This window comes from Prunus mume, linkage group LG2, assembly GCF_029339155.1.
Source record: "Prunus mume cultivar Tortuosa linkage group LG2, ASM2933915v1, whole genome shotgun sequence".
NCBI lineage: Eukaryota > Viridiplantae > Streptophyta > Magnoliopsida > Rosales > Rosaceae > Prunus > Prunus mume.
In genome coordinates, this window is record NC_142699.1 from 22,440,903 (window position 1) to 22,455,995 (window position 15,093).

The following is a 15,093-nucleotide window of genomic DNA, read 5'->3' on the forward strand; positions in this document are numbered from 1 at the left end:
CACATGAATGGTAACTGTACTGGCAAACGTACTATATGCATGAACAAAATCATATTCATAAATTGATGAATAGTATCGTATGCATGAATAGTAACCATTTTGGGTAACCCATCACTGTATAAAAAAGGGACCTACAGTTCCCTAGGATGAATTAAATAAAATCATGATAAACCTCAAATGATGAATTGAAGCTCCCCATATATTTTGTTATATTATATGATCTTGGCTAGAAGCCCATAGATCCAAATATATGAGAAATCCTGAACCTAAAGTTTTGGGTATATAGTAGTTAATGCTCTTCATTACTATATTGCAATATTATCATGGCTTTTTCTCAATTTATATTTCATGCACATTTCAAAATGGAAATTAAATTATGAGGTTGTGTTTAATCTGGGCTAGAAGTTCCGGGCACACATGCATTGAAATATATAATTTAAGAGATTTAATGTGGTTATTTGAACTTATAAGGCACAAGATTCCAAACCATCATTTTGATAAGACGTGCAAACCACAGGTACAAGTTTAAGAATTTTCCCAATTATTATAACATGAAAAGAGTATACAACAAATAGATTCTTTGCACCTGCAAGGAATGAGCAGGCTCTGTGAAATCTATAAAATTCCATTATGATCTAGAAGTCTCTAGAGAAAGAGAACGACGCCTCTTGAGCTTAGCCATGAGCCTCTCTTGATCTTTCATAATCTTTCCATTTGAAATCTGCAACATGTCAAGCCTTGTCTGTGTATCGATGGAATATTAACTCAGCAGTTTCAACAAAGCCTTATTTCATTTTTAAAGTTTTCAACCTCTTGCTGAGAATCATGAAGCATTCTCCGAAGAGACGAATTTTCAGTATTCATCTCCTGAATCTCATTTGCTGTGGCAAGCAAACAATTAGCCATGTCAGAAGTAGAAGCAGCACTCTGAATGCTAAAAGCCATTGAGTCATTAATAGCCTCTTCATAAGACTTTCTCTGTTAATGGTATTTCATCCATAGGAGTAAGGAAATTTCTAACTACTATGATAGCAGTCATATCATTCATCATCACAAAGTCGTTAATAGTGAGATAATGATTTTGGGATACAAAGGGTGGACGCTAGACTTTAGCATCACGAGTTGTTTTGGGAGCAACATTTAAATTGAAACGTTTTGGGCGAGAAGAAGAGGAAGCCATTTTAAAAGGTTTCTAGGAAAGTTTTTGAAAAGCTGAACTTTTAGAAAATTGAAGGAATTTGAGTTGAAATACAATTACTCCAATCAGGCCTTACAAAGACAATATCTATAGGTGGAAATGTGGCAACACTTCCGTGATCCCAATATATTCCCGGATCCCAATATTTCCTTCTTCTTTTTCCCCAGATTTCAAAACGTTGCACGACCTTCATTAATGTCTATCTGCACTTTAGGGGTTTCAAGGACTATTTTGTCAAACTAATCCTACTTTTACGGATTTCACGGAGTCACTTTTTCAAAAGTGTCTTGAGAACCTCATAAATTTCTGTAATTAATTTGAGATTCACCAGATCAAACTATTCCTCTAACTTGTGTATAAATATGTTACTAACAAAACTTCTTTGTAGAATACATCCAGTTTTCTCCATATCTAGTGATGCAATATCCACTTGTTTTCCTATCAATGAGCGCTCGATGTGCTAGAGAAGTGAGATTATCTCTGATCATCTATTTAGCAAGCAAGACTATCCTTGATCACGTTTTTGTGACATCAGAGAACTGTAAGACAAATAAGAACAACCACGTCGCTCTAATCTCCTGAAGTTCTCCTAGGTTAGGGAAAATGAGAGTTCGTTGTTTGTTACCTCACCAGTTTCCTTCCCTAATTGCTTACCTTCCTTGCAATCAATATCACAACTCTTTGTATTTATTTTTATTTTTTATAACTCTCTATTCCTAGGGGATTTTTGTTTCTTTAGAACATTCATCTGAAGAACAAATTCATGTTTTGAACCTAACAATGAGGTTTTTTATATTATATATTATTATTTATAAAGACAAAAGAATTGTGATTTTTTTCTCTTGTAGAATACAACTAGATCATCAAGCGTTTCATTATATTTGCTGAGTCGATACGAGCTTGAATGATATTTGAGCAAAGTTTCTCTCACCTAAGGATTGGTAACCAAATGAGGAGATAAGGCAGTTCCAGAAGAACGTCATGCAAAAGACCATTCAAGAAGAATGACTTGCATTATGGATCGCTCCAGAAAAATGACTTGAACATTTTAGAAGAATGGCTTGTATCATCATGATATGTATTCAAGAATTATTAATGTAAAGTTTACAGATTGCAAGTCAATGTTAATATGGTGCAAGCCTGATGCATAGCAAATTATATGGTTTAAAGTCCCAGAAGGACAATTAATTGATGTGTGTATTAATATGTGGCATGCTTGCAGCATGACAGATATATGAGTTCTAAACGTTCCAATTCCCTAAATGGAGATTATCCACACTTTATTATAAAATAGCGCTCCATTGGAGGTTATGATCCACATTCTCACATAATTCATCTTCTAAGATATGTATGTCTGGAAAGAGACAATAAAAGCTCCTAAAGTGGCTTGGGTACCCAAAATGTAAAGAAATGCTTATAATTGATGCATACATGCACATGAGAATTTTGAGGGAAGGGGGGAATCACAGATTAATGAATGGTAATTTTTGGTTTTAGAGTAGCTACTCAAATCATCAATGGGTTGTGTTGATTGGAACCACGTTCTATTATTAAATGTCGATAAAAACATTGGCCAAAATTGAAAAAGGCAATTCCATTACAGATGAGAATGAATGTGAAAGAACAAACCGATAGTACGAACCCCAAAAGGATGTTAACCCTGAAGGTTATACATAGGTGTTCATAATAAAGAAGAATATACTCACTTTATATGACACAATGTTTCTAGTAGAAACAAAGAATGTTGAGGTTCTCCATGTTTACAGATGCAATCGTGCCTTCTTATTGCACATTTACGGAGATTAGCATTTTGTCTTTAAGGGTTATTAAATGCACAAAGCATATCGCCATAAGCGATTCTCTAAAGATGTATAAATAGCTAGGTTAAAACTATTTAATGTGTCATAAAGTGTAATCCCTTAAATAAAATCGCTGGAGGATTGAAATTGCATGAAGGAAGTCCATGAAGGACATGTGCCTGAAGCACAAATTTTGTACTCAATACTAATATGTATAAATTGCCTCAGTGAGTACATTAATTATGATATGGTTGCAATACATTACAACTCTTGAAGAGCTGATAATTGATCAAAACTCCTAAAGAGTTAATACTTGGTTAAAACTCTTGAAGAGTTCAAGAAATATTTGTCTCACCCTGAAGATCTAGCATGATGCCAATGAGATTCTTTCTTATACTAAGAAAGTATTGAACCATTTTTATGTGGATTATCCGTTGGGCACTTAAATGATTTTCCGGAAGTGTACTGGGTACACTTACGGACATTGTATTTTCCAAATAAAGCTCAACTCCATCACCACCACTTTGGGATGATGTGAGTCATATTTGATGATATCTCTGCATAACATTATATACGGGCATATTATTTTCAAGTGAACTTACAAATAGCCCAAGTTTTGTTGGATATGCGGACTCTGAAAATTTCTATGATTTACACGGAGATCGCCCACTGGAAATATATTTACTCAATAAACTGAGGAAGTTTTTAAGGCTACATCTTCCACTCACTCTGAAAGATTTTCCCACCAAAAAGGATAGTCACGAAGATATCAGGGAGAGGCAACAATATGTAACTTGTGGTCTCTAAAGGGGAGTGTTGTAAAGAATGTAGTGGACCTAAGGAAAATAATGGTGAAGCTTGTCTGCCAACACCCACATGAAGCCAAAGACTTTGGAGCGAGCAGCCACAGAATTCTGCCTATAAATAAGGAAGAAAGAAAGAAGAGTGAGAGGAGAGAAAAGAGAGCAGAGAGAAATTCTCCAAGAGAGAAAAACCGAGCTACAAATATTGTAAACACTAAAGTTATAGCCCTATTATTTTACCTAGTAGAAAAATTACTGCTACTGCTCTCCAATGAAGTAGGTAGGGCTGAACCTCGTTAAATATTATATCTCATTTACTTTACATGTAGCTCAATATTCCGCATATACCGTTCATTTTACAACATTTCATATTATTATTATTATTATTATTATTATTATTATTATTATTTTGGACTTTTTTTATATATTATTTAACATGAATGAAATGAAACCTTTATTTTATTGAGGCGTTACAGTATTCATTGATTCATGGCTTTGAATACATCATCCAGATCATTGATTCATGGCCATTAGCAATTGTGCAACTCAAAATCTTCCTTCACCAATCTTCTTTTTCCTTCTTCCTTGTAGAATTCTTCACAAAACTCTGCATACTTATAGCTCCGGTACAATGGAGGGTGTTCCTCGTCAATCAAATCCTCAATTGGACCAATCACTGTGTCCTTGTTGGGTCCAGAGAACGTTGATAATCTTGCCTCAACTTTGTTGGTCACTGCCCTGTGGATGTGGTGCACGCTCTTATACCTTCCATTACCCAAAACCTACATTAAGATATCTTTTCCCACTTTGATTCTTCACAAAAGGGAAAGAGGTATGGTGTCTTTTGCCATTTGGAAGGATGCCATTTTTCAGGAAGAAGATTGCTTGAGTTTGATCAAGGACTCTAAATGAAAATATTGTCATATAAGGCACTTCCGGACAGCTGTGTGCGTGCTCAGCAACCACTTCAAGAAAACCAACAGGTCACCACTTTAAGAAAACCAACAGGTCCATAGCTTAGTCGTAAGAGCATTTCCCTTAGCTCAATACTTTTTTCTTTTTTTTTCGGTTGTAAAATCCATGAAAATAAATGAGAATATATCAAGAGCATTTTACACAAAAACAATGTATACCATCTTCATCCATCAATTACAATAAAATCAGTATTATCTTACGGAGACCAGACTTCATACATAACTAAATGTTCAGACTACATCTATACACAGGAATATTTACAGAAAAAGCTGGATGATCACAACTGTTGATCAAGACATGCGTCTCTAGAATCTTTCTTCCCTCCAAGATTACCTGCAACACCATGGGAGACACTAGAAACCAAGTTATTCAACAAGGAGGTTCCCCAACCCAGCCATCCAGTCTGAGCTGTTTGTTTGCTTGCTTCAAGCATGCTCCTCTGTTGTTCCTCTGCTACGATATCGAGCCACCTCTGTGCCATGTATTCCTTGACAGCTTCAACCCCTTGACTTGCTATCTCCATTGGTGGAATCACGAGCGGGTTCTGATCCAAGTTGAGCTTGTTTAGGTTTCTAAGCAGGCCAAATTTTGCAGGAAGAGCTCGAATCTGGTTGTTGCTTAGATCAAGCTCCCTGAGGTTGGTTAAATCACCAATTGATTCAGGAAGCTCTGTCAAGTCACTGAAGTTGCTGGACAGGTTGAGCACCTCAAGAGTTGTCAGTCTCCCAATTGCATGTGGCAGCCCACGAAGCTCATTGAAATGAACATCTAGATATCTCAGTGACCTCATTTCACAGATGGATGGAGGAAGGGAACGGATTTTATTCAAGTGGATTGAGAGCCTTTCGAGATTCCGTAGCCCATAACCAATATTTGTTGGCAAACACATCAGGTTGTTAAAGCTTGCATCTAGCTCCACCAGTGAACTAATATTGAGTACAAAAAGAAGTTTTGGAAACAGTCACAAAGTGAGAATTGCAGGAAAGGAAGGAAACATTACCCGCCAAGAACAGAACACAGGAACAACAGATGGACAAGTGGAAAAAGAAAATTTGAGACATTACCTGCAACGAGCAATGCTTTCAGGAAGGGCATCCAGCTTGTTTCCTGACACATTGAGGATCCTCAGGTTAAGCAACAATCCGAGGGAGTCGGGCAAGGAAACTAAAAGATTGGACGAAACATGGAGCTCCTCGAGGTTCTCAAGTCCTGCTATTGAATCTGGAATGGACTGTTTTGCCAAACAAATAAACCAGTTATGTAATATGTTACCAGGAACAACATCAATGAAATGCAAGACCCCAATCATAAGTTACTACTTAGAGATCAATGATGCCAAGGAGAGTCTTAATTCTATCAATCTGCTGCAAACATTGGTTGGTTAGTTGGATTTTGCTCTAAATATAGAAAACCAATTGTGAGTGGACTTGTAAGCTATATTAATTTTCATACAGGATTAGCTAAATGCTTGATCTGGCATATGTCTAATTCGAAAAGTGAACTGATTCATTGAAAGTTGTATGCTTTTCTGTCTCAAAGATAAACAAGAGAGAGAGAGAGAGAGAGAGAGAGAGAGAGAGATGAGAGCGGAAACCTGTAGCTGATTGTTTGACAGGTTGAGAGAGACCAACCCATGAAGCTTCCCGAAGGCCTCAGGTAGAAACCTCAGATGACGCCCACAAAGCTCAACTCTTTCAACAGCTACCCCACTCTCTGCCTCCTTCAAAATCCTGACCACTTCCTCATTCAGTTTTATCACCTCACCCCCCTCCTCCTTTTCTAAATCAACCACGACCGAACCATATGCCTCAGCAAGCCTCACTTCCACATCCCTCAACTGTTCCTCATAGGTCTCGTGCATCTCCTCCAACCTCACCACCGCCTTGTATATCTCCAACTCTTTCTCTGCCGCTTCTCTCACTTGTGAGTAGTTCTGGGTTTCTTGAAGGGCACTACTACTACTGTTTTGGAGCTTAGACTGGATTTCAGCGATCTTGGCACGTGCCACAACCACGGTGGAAGGGTCGGGTGGAGTACCAAGGGCCCGGAGCAGGGAGAGGGTCTGAGAGAGGGTGGTGGGGATGAGGTGGGTCATGGAGGCAAGGACTTTGGGGTGGTTCAGGTGGGGAAGCTGAGTCAACAGAGTTTCTTCGAGTTGGGGTGAGAGTGGTGGATTGGATTCAGGGTCGAGCTTTGACAGGATATAGGATAGGATCGGAAAGTCCCTGGAATATTGTTGATCCATTTCTCTCGGACTCATAAGAACTCCAAACAGTTGGACATACAAGTAGAAGATGATCGAGACAGAGAGAGATAGAATACGAGTATCAGAGAAAGAGGAAACATATATATGCAGAGAAAGGGGGAGAGAACTGGAAAGTACTAGAGAAACCTGTGGGCTCCAACCAGACAGAGTTATGGGCTGCTGGTTTTGTTTTGATACGACGAAGGAAGCGGATTAACTGTTGGAAACCAACTAGACGACATGACTTGTTGGATCTTGAACAACCCATTAACTGTAGAACCATTTAATTTAGAACTATGTTCTTAAAATTACATTTGGAAGGGATGACAGGAGTTCTAATTAACGTCATCCAAATGAAAAAACAAGGATTCATAAACAGAAAAAAAAATCCAAAACAAAAGCAAAGGAAAAAACTAGGATCCTTCCAACAGACTATTGTTTTTCTTTGTTACAGAAGACGTTTACAATACAGAAAACCTAACTAACAATGTCCCTTGGCCTACAAACAACCCACAGGCCAAAGCCAGCTCCAACTCAAAGCTAGCAATACAATGGTTTCCCAACACTACGGTAATTTAAAAAAAATTGTTCAGCTATCAAAATTTTTCAAAATTTGGTCACCATCAGCAAGTTTCTTCCTTGCGCAGCAAGCTTTGAGAAAAATAGGCCAACCTCACAAGAAGTAGAGCGTTGCAACCATCTCTTCTCCAGATCAAATAATGAAATAAGAAGAAGTTCTCAGTGGACTGCCTTTTGCCTAACACCAGCATCTTCATGCTCAACCTGATAAATAAGGAATAGATTCAGATTCGAGGGAAGAGTAACATATCACAATAGACGTGTAGATATAGCAAGTTATTTCTAGTGATTTCACAATTATTTTAAAAAGGGTATTATTTACATTAAGAGTACTGCTCTACTAATCTACAACTAAAAGGGAGATAAGTGGCGTGGATTTAACATACGATATGGTCTAATAGCAACCCCTTGAGTCCTAAGGATAGGAAAGACAGTTTCTAGTTAAAGTGATACATCAATGCTTTACAAGCAAGAAAAGCGAGAAAACTATGCTGAACCAACTAAAGGTCTCAAGACTGAAGATGTAACTAGCCATTACCTCAACAAGTACCCTTGGCTTCTTCTTTGATTTGGCACCAGGTTCATCTTTCTCAAATCTTCTAGAAGCAAAGGCAGATTCCTTTCTCTCTCTCTTGCGAATAACTGCTTCTGCCTCTTCATCACTTCCAACTGCATCATTAAGATCCTTCATTGAGTCCATTTGATACGCACAAGCACACAAACTCTTCCCCATAATTTTATACAACAGTTGGAACAAAGCATTATAAACCCTTTTTCAGTAATAGCAGACTAAAAAAATTAGTCTGTTATGCAAATTTTGTGTGGATTATGCATGCTTTCATTTCATATTCTGTTAAGACTAGAATTTAGCTTTACCAATATCATCATCTGCACGAGAATTGTCCATTGAAAAACCAGCAAAATCTTCAATATCATCTTCCTCTTCAAGTTCATCATAACCTTCAACATATTCTATCTCAGGTTCCTGCTTATTCCAACCACAAAAGTATTTAGATTATGAAAGTATACAATTTCAAGTAAGCATACGATGAAATACTTCACATTTCAATACTAATAATTGAGATATTAGATCATCCAAAAAGAAGGCAATGATAAAATTGGACAAGAATACCTCCTCCTCTTCTTCTTCTCTCTCAGTATCCAACTGCATTTCTTCCCCTTCAAGAACTTTTTGGTATTTATCAAAGGGGTAATTGTATATATCTTTATATGCATCACCATAAACTCCTTTCTTGAGGCGTTCTAATAGTTCTCTCTCAATGCTCTGCAGAAGGACAGTAAATCTTTATGAGAGCTAGTGACAATAGCAGATCAAGTCCAGTACATTTATAGTGTATAGCAGTTAAGTTAAAACCTTATCCAACACTGCAGCTTTTTCAGCCTTTTCCTCTCTTCTAGCCTCTCTCTTTTTCTCTTTCCTTGGTGTCGTCATTATTTTCTCCCTGGTAAAGAACACAACAAATTGCATCAATACAATGGCTCAATACAACTTCTTTAATTTCAACATTAAAAAGGTAAAGTCACTTTTCGGACAATTTTTTTAATTTTAAAAACATAATTATTAGATGAAGTGGACATTTATCACATGGACACGAAAGCATTACACAATGAGATGATACGGACCTTGTTTTCAAAGCAAGCTTCCTCATGCGTATCCTCATCTGGGTCATTTTAGTCAGCCGTTGCTTTGTTTTGTGCACAAGAAACTTAGGCCAGTACATCTGCCAATTCAAGAAGGTCATGCTGATTAATCACTTCAAGAACCTCTAACTCTATGAAAACTAACATACATTTAATCAGAAACAGTTAAAAGAGGGTCAGATTTTCAATACCAGATGTTTGTCAATAATTTCAAGTGCTTTCTCATAATTCCTGGGTAACTTAACTCTTTCCCACAATTTGTTTGGCATATGAGCTCTTTCTATAGTTTTCATATAAAGATAGAAGACTCCTGCAGGACACAAACATAACATAGGAAAACATTATATGCATTGCTGCTAGTATAGGAACAAATTTTAAGTAAGCTTATACTCTTGGAAAATCAACAAGACTATATAAGCTTTTCAGATATATGTTAGCAAACCAATAGGTTTCAAAGGATAATGAAGATTGTTTGATCTCTTATATTGTAGTTATACAACAGAAAAAAATGTAGAATATCATATAACTACATTAAGTGCTCTTAGTTTTGCAGAGGGAAAGTTGTGCGCAGCATTTTCTAGATGCTTCTGTTCGACATACAGTATATCGTGTTCAAAGATGGCATCTCCATGGATGAAAGGTAGAAGGTTTATGTATGTGAACAGAAGCAGCTAAGAGGCTTTTGTGTTTACCAAGGAGAAAGTTATATGGGTGCCTATTCATAATAGATTAAAAAACTTGGCCCTGAGCTAAAAGGGTTATGAAGAATCTGCTAACATAATTGACTTTGGTTTAAATGCAGGCCTCTGTCCTCATTTCTACTTAAGAGTACCTTCCATAAAATTATATTTTCGTTATTGACCCTGAAAATCAAAATTCGTAGCTCCACCACCGGCTCTACCTAAATTCCCTCAATCTCTGATCAAGTGTCCAACTTAATATTAAGCAAACCACATTGTTAAAGCAAGAAAAGACACAGTCATTCTTTGCTATCTTCATAGCATAGTAAAGAGAACCATTCACGAATAAGCAAAATGAGGAACAAGTACCATCATGGTCGCGAATGGTGGCGTAGCGACTATTAGCCAGAGGGCACGAGCTTCGATTACAAATCCCAGTGACGTTATATGGGTTTCTACAGAATATCCCAGTTTCAATTCTGACAAAAACAGAAACAAAAAAACCAATTAACACTCAAAAATAGTTATAAAAAAAATCATGTAAATTATCAAAATTTACAGACAAAAAGAACATTAGAGAAAGAAAACGGCATACTTGGACATGAAGCTGCAGTGTTTGTGCCTGATAACCTGCCATATGACCTCGTCGTTCTGCATATTTAATCAAACACTTGCGATTTTCGCTATGAGCGGTTGAATTATTTGAAGATGGAGGTTTGCCCTTTGGGGACTTTTGAGAAAAAGGGTAGGGGTTAAGGTTTTAGAGGGTTTATTTCACCAACAACAACAAAAGTGCGAGTCTCAAGAGAAACCTTAATCGAAAACAGATCGCAGCCGCTGGATGAAATTGGACGGCTAGATTAACAAAGCCGCTTAAGTTACAAAAGCAGAGATCCATATATCAATCTTCCTCTCTCTCCCCCTCTTCCTCTCTCTCCTCCTCTCCATATCTCTCTCTTGATCATATTAAGATGATGAATTTATGAAACTTATTTGCCACATATTTGCATATTGTAGCTTTCTTTTATTCTATATCATTAAATCAGATCTTTCTTTTCTTTTTTTTTTAAAAAATATCTTCTTGGATCTATATATCATTAAATCATATTTACATTTTTATTTTTCTGCCTTCGTCTCTCTGGGAATTTTTTTTTTTGTATTTTTATTTCATATGCCTATATTTTCAGTTAATCTTCGCTTTTTTTTCTTTTTTTTTTTGCGAGGAATCTTAGAATATTTATTTTTCAACATGTTCTATATGCTACAGCTTATTATGCATATATATATATACAGTCCTTCTATTGAGGGATCCTCAAATAATTTTATTTGAGGGACGCCCATTAGGGTACTCTACAATTTTTTTCTCAATGATCCAAACCATCTATTTTTTAGGTATTCATTCATAGATCATCCTTACAAAAAATTAGACAAATCAGAAACCGTTTCGACATCCAATTGTGTTTTACAAAATCAATGAACACGGTGCTTCAAGAAAGTACTAAAATTTCAATAACTCAATTGAGTGGTCAAATGATATCGGATTCAAGTGATTTTTTGTAGAGATGATCTTTGAATGAGTATCTACAAAATAGACGGTTTGGATTAGTGAAATACAATCTGGAGTGGGGCCTACAAGGGGTGTCCCTCAAATAAGCTTATTTGAGGGATCCCTCAATGGAAGCTCTCTGTATATATATATATATATAAGGTGAACATATTTCAAAACACCGAAAATATCCTTGATAGATAAAAATTAGGGGTGGACACGTTTCGGTTTGGACCGATTTTTGTCTCAAATTAGAACCGAATTCGGTACTATTCATTCGGTTTGGTTCGGTTCAATTTTAACAAAAAAATTTCAAAAATTATTTGATTCGGGTTGAATCGGTTTCAATTCGGTTCCAATCTGGTTCGATTTTGAACTGGATTAATGAAATTATTTTTTCAAATTATTTTTTAATACAAATTTCAACTGAAATTCTATTTTTTTGACTTGAAAGTTAATAAATTATTTAATTTCATATAAAATTAATATTAAAGCTAGAAAAGAGAGATGTTTTGAAATTGAACATGAATAAATATTAGTTATGAGATAAAAAATATAGCATTGAATATAAACAAATATTGAAATTAAATATTTTTTTATTTCACAGATTCGGTTTGGCCCGATTTGATTTTTGAAGACATAGAACCGGATCCAAAACTGGTCCAAACCAGTCCGGTTTGGTTTTTGACTGGTTGTTGACTTTTTGGTCAACTCAATTTTTTTCCTTTTTTGGTGCAGTTCGACTCGGATTTCCGGTTTGCCGGTTTGAATGTCCACCCCTAATAAAATTGGCAAGCAAAAAAATCTGGCTTTTACAATGACAAAATAGTAAAATAAATGCATTTTGGTAATTAACTTCCATTTTTAATTAGTCAAAATGAGAATTTTTTAGCTTTGGGGACGAAAAAAATGTTACCAGTTAATAATTTTGGGTAAAAAGATAAAAAGAAATATAATAATAATTTATGGAAAAAAAGTAAGGATATGGCATGGCTGATATCTTACAGGCGTCTAGCTGCTGAAGAATATGCACTGAGGTCCCACCACGTCTTGACTATTGGTTATTTTGCATTTTTGTAATGTAAATTTATATAGAAAATGGTAATGTCAAGCCCTGTTCTAGAAGTAAAGAATATTCTAAAATCAAGGTGCGTGAATTGAAAGAAATAAATAAAAAGACTGAAAAATTGGTTAAAATACATTACCATAATATTTATTAAAAAAATTATAATAATCTTACAAGTGTACAAGATATAAATAAAAGTTTATCACTGTAAACTAATCCAACTTCTTTGGTTTCGGCTTTGTCTTGCCCACTAATTGATCTGGAAAACAAAATAGGTGAAGGATGATCGAACCATCGCTCAGTGAGTAGATTATGTAATATGTCAGTCAAGCATTGTCATTTTACACACTCTAGAAAAATATAATAAAAAGATACACAATCCAAATCATATAACATCATTACTTCATATCTTGGTTATCCTTCACAAATTGTATCCAGTACGTGATCCCTATCGGCCTCACTGCCCTATGTCCCAGTCTAGTACATTTATCCTTTAGATAACCTGTCACTGAAGTTCTCATGTTCCATAAATAATACATACTTCACAAAAACTCCAAATAATATATATTGTGTGAAATATTGCACAAATTATACATACTTGACTTGAAAATAGAGAGAGGTTTGTAAATAGAATAAACCCATGATTTTCACATTTATCACAAAATAATAACTTTTAGAACATATTATATATATATATATATATATATCTCTCTCTCTAACACTATTTCATGGTAGAAATCTATCTTAAAAGATTGTAATGAATGATTGAAGTATGGAAGCATGATACTTATAGGAGAGGCTATGGATGCACCCAAATAATATTTGTATATACAATATTTTAAACTACCAAAAGATAAGATAGAAAACTAAGGGAATAATATGATTCATCCCCCTTTGGCCAATGATATCAGAATATCACCTCCAAAAGATAAGATAGAAAGATAAAGAAATAATGTGAGTCATCCATCTTTGGCCAATGATATCACAACACCACCTCCAAAAGATAAGATAGAAAGATAAAGGAATAATGTGAGTCATCCACCTTTGGCCAATGATATCACAACATCACTTGTTACTAGCATGCAAGGTGGCATGTCAATGGTGATTTGATTAAAACCAATTCTAAGTCTCTACACGTGGATAACAAGAATGGTGTCATCATACTAGGCTTAAGATTTAATAACATATAAATATTCACAATAAATATTTAAATAAGAAAATTTCATATTAATAAATAATTATTATGTAGTATGAATAATAATTATTATAGTTTTTTAGTTAAATACCCAATTATACACCTAGTCCTATTACAAAACCCTATACCATTTAATCTTTATAAACATACCCAAAATAAACCCAAAAATAAACAATTGAATATTTTTTAATTTAATTAATAAGATGAAATACCTTTATTACACTTTTTAGCATTAAATTAGTTTTGGATCTTGTTTAAAATATGTAGAATACAGAGAACACAAACATTCGACAAAACCATTCCCTGAGGTTTTGAAGCCTCAAGCCCATCTCCTCTTTCAAACACTCATCCCTCCTCTGTTCTCTCTCTTCTTCCCTCTCTTTACCTTCGAAGTAAACCAAACAGTCTCAGAGCCATGGACCAATACAAGACCAAAGAAACTTTAAAACTATTCTATAGTTGTGGAGGGAAAATCCTCCCTCGTCACATTGACGACAATCTCCGTTACGTCGGTGGCCTCACACGTGTTCTCGCTGCCGATGCCTTCATTTCCTTTGCAGGTTTGTTCCATCTACTTCAATTCGATATTTTCCTTTTGATTTTTTCTTAATTTACTTCAATTTCAATTTCTTCGTTGAATTTGGTGCTAATTTCCATTTTTTCAATATGAACAGAGCTAATGGTTAAGCTCATGGAGTTCTGTGGCTACTCTGTAGATTTGAGGTGTCAATTGCCGAATGAAGGTGTTCCAAATGCTGACACCGGTGGTGATTATGAGAAGAATGAAGATGAAGACGATTTCTTTTTCGCCTGCACCAACCCCAACAGATCACCGATTTCCATTGACGATATATTCCAAACTGCCCAAATCCGTTCAGTGTTCCCGATTTTCAACAGGGATCTCCTGTTCGCCGATGCCGACGACAACGATTCTTCCAGAGCCAAAAGGGTTGCCGCTTCGTCTTCCTCTTTGCAACCGCCATTGAAGAAGCTCTTCTTTGAAGAGCAGGATACGCCGACCTCGGCAATGTCATTTTACAACTTAGGAGGTGGACTTCGGTCCTGGTCCATGAGATCAACTAGCTTCTGCATTTGTTCATCAACACCTTCAACAACAACAAGGAGATCTTTCTCCGTGAGCTCATCAGTAACGTCTCTGATGTATGTATTTTCACCGTTTATTCTTATGATGATTTCTCATGTCAGTATTTTCTAGTGTTTATTGTATGAATCGTTGCGTTTTCTGTTTGTGTTTGGCTTGTGAACGTTTTAAATTCAACGACTTAGTTTGTATGGCTTAGGTTAGAGATCTAAACATGTTAACTTTGATATTGTGGTTTATCAT

The 15,093-nt window shown here is 35.8% G+C and overlaps 2 protein-coding genes across 2 annotated transcripts; both read right to left on the minus strand.

The window, feature by feature from the left end:
- Positions 1-4,910: 4,910 nt before the first annotated feature.
- On the minus strand, positions 4,911-7,159 carry LOC103321844 (plant intracellular Ras-group-related LRR protein 3). Its single transcript, XM_008223688.2, has 3 exons — positions 6,370-7,159; positions 5,840-6,006; positions 4,911-5,701 (listed from the first exon to the last, which is right to left on the minus strand). The coding sequence occupies exons 1-3, from the start codon at positions 7,033-7,035 to the stop codon at positions 5,053-5,055; spliced, it is 1,482 nt and encodes a 493-aa protein (XP_008221910.2). The 5' UTR covers positions 7,036-7,159; the 3' UTR covers positions 4,911-5,052.
- Positions 7,160-7,264: 105 nt separating this feature from the next.
- LOC103321845 (uncharacterized) lies at positions 7,265-10,725 on the minus strand. The gene is made up of 9 exons (XM_008223689.3): positions 10,537-10,725; positions 10,311-10,420; positions 9,453-9,571; positions 9,244-9,341; positions 8,975-9,062; positions 8,732-8,884; positions 8,476-8,584; positions 8,138-8,268; positions 7,265-7,803 (listed from the first exon to the last, which is right to left on the minus strand). Exons 1-9 carry the CDS (start codon positions 10,596-10,598, stop codon positions 7,759-7,761), a joined length of 915 nt encoding a protein of 304 aa, XP_008221911.2. The 5' UTR covers positions 10,599-10,725; the 3' UTR covers positions 7,265-7,758.
- Positions 10,726-15,093: the final 4,368 nt, after the last annotated feature.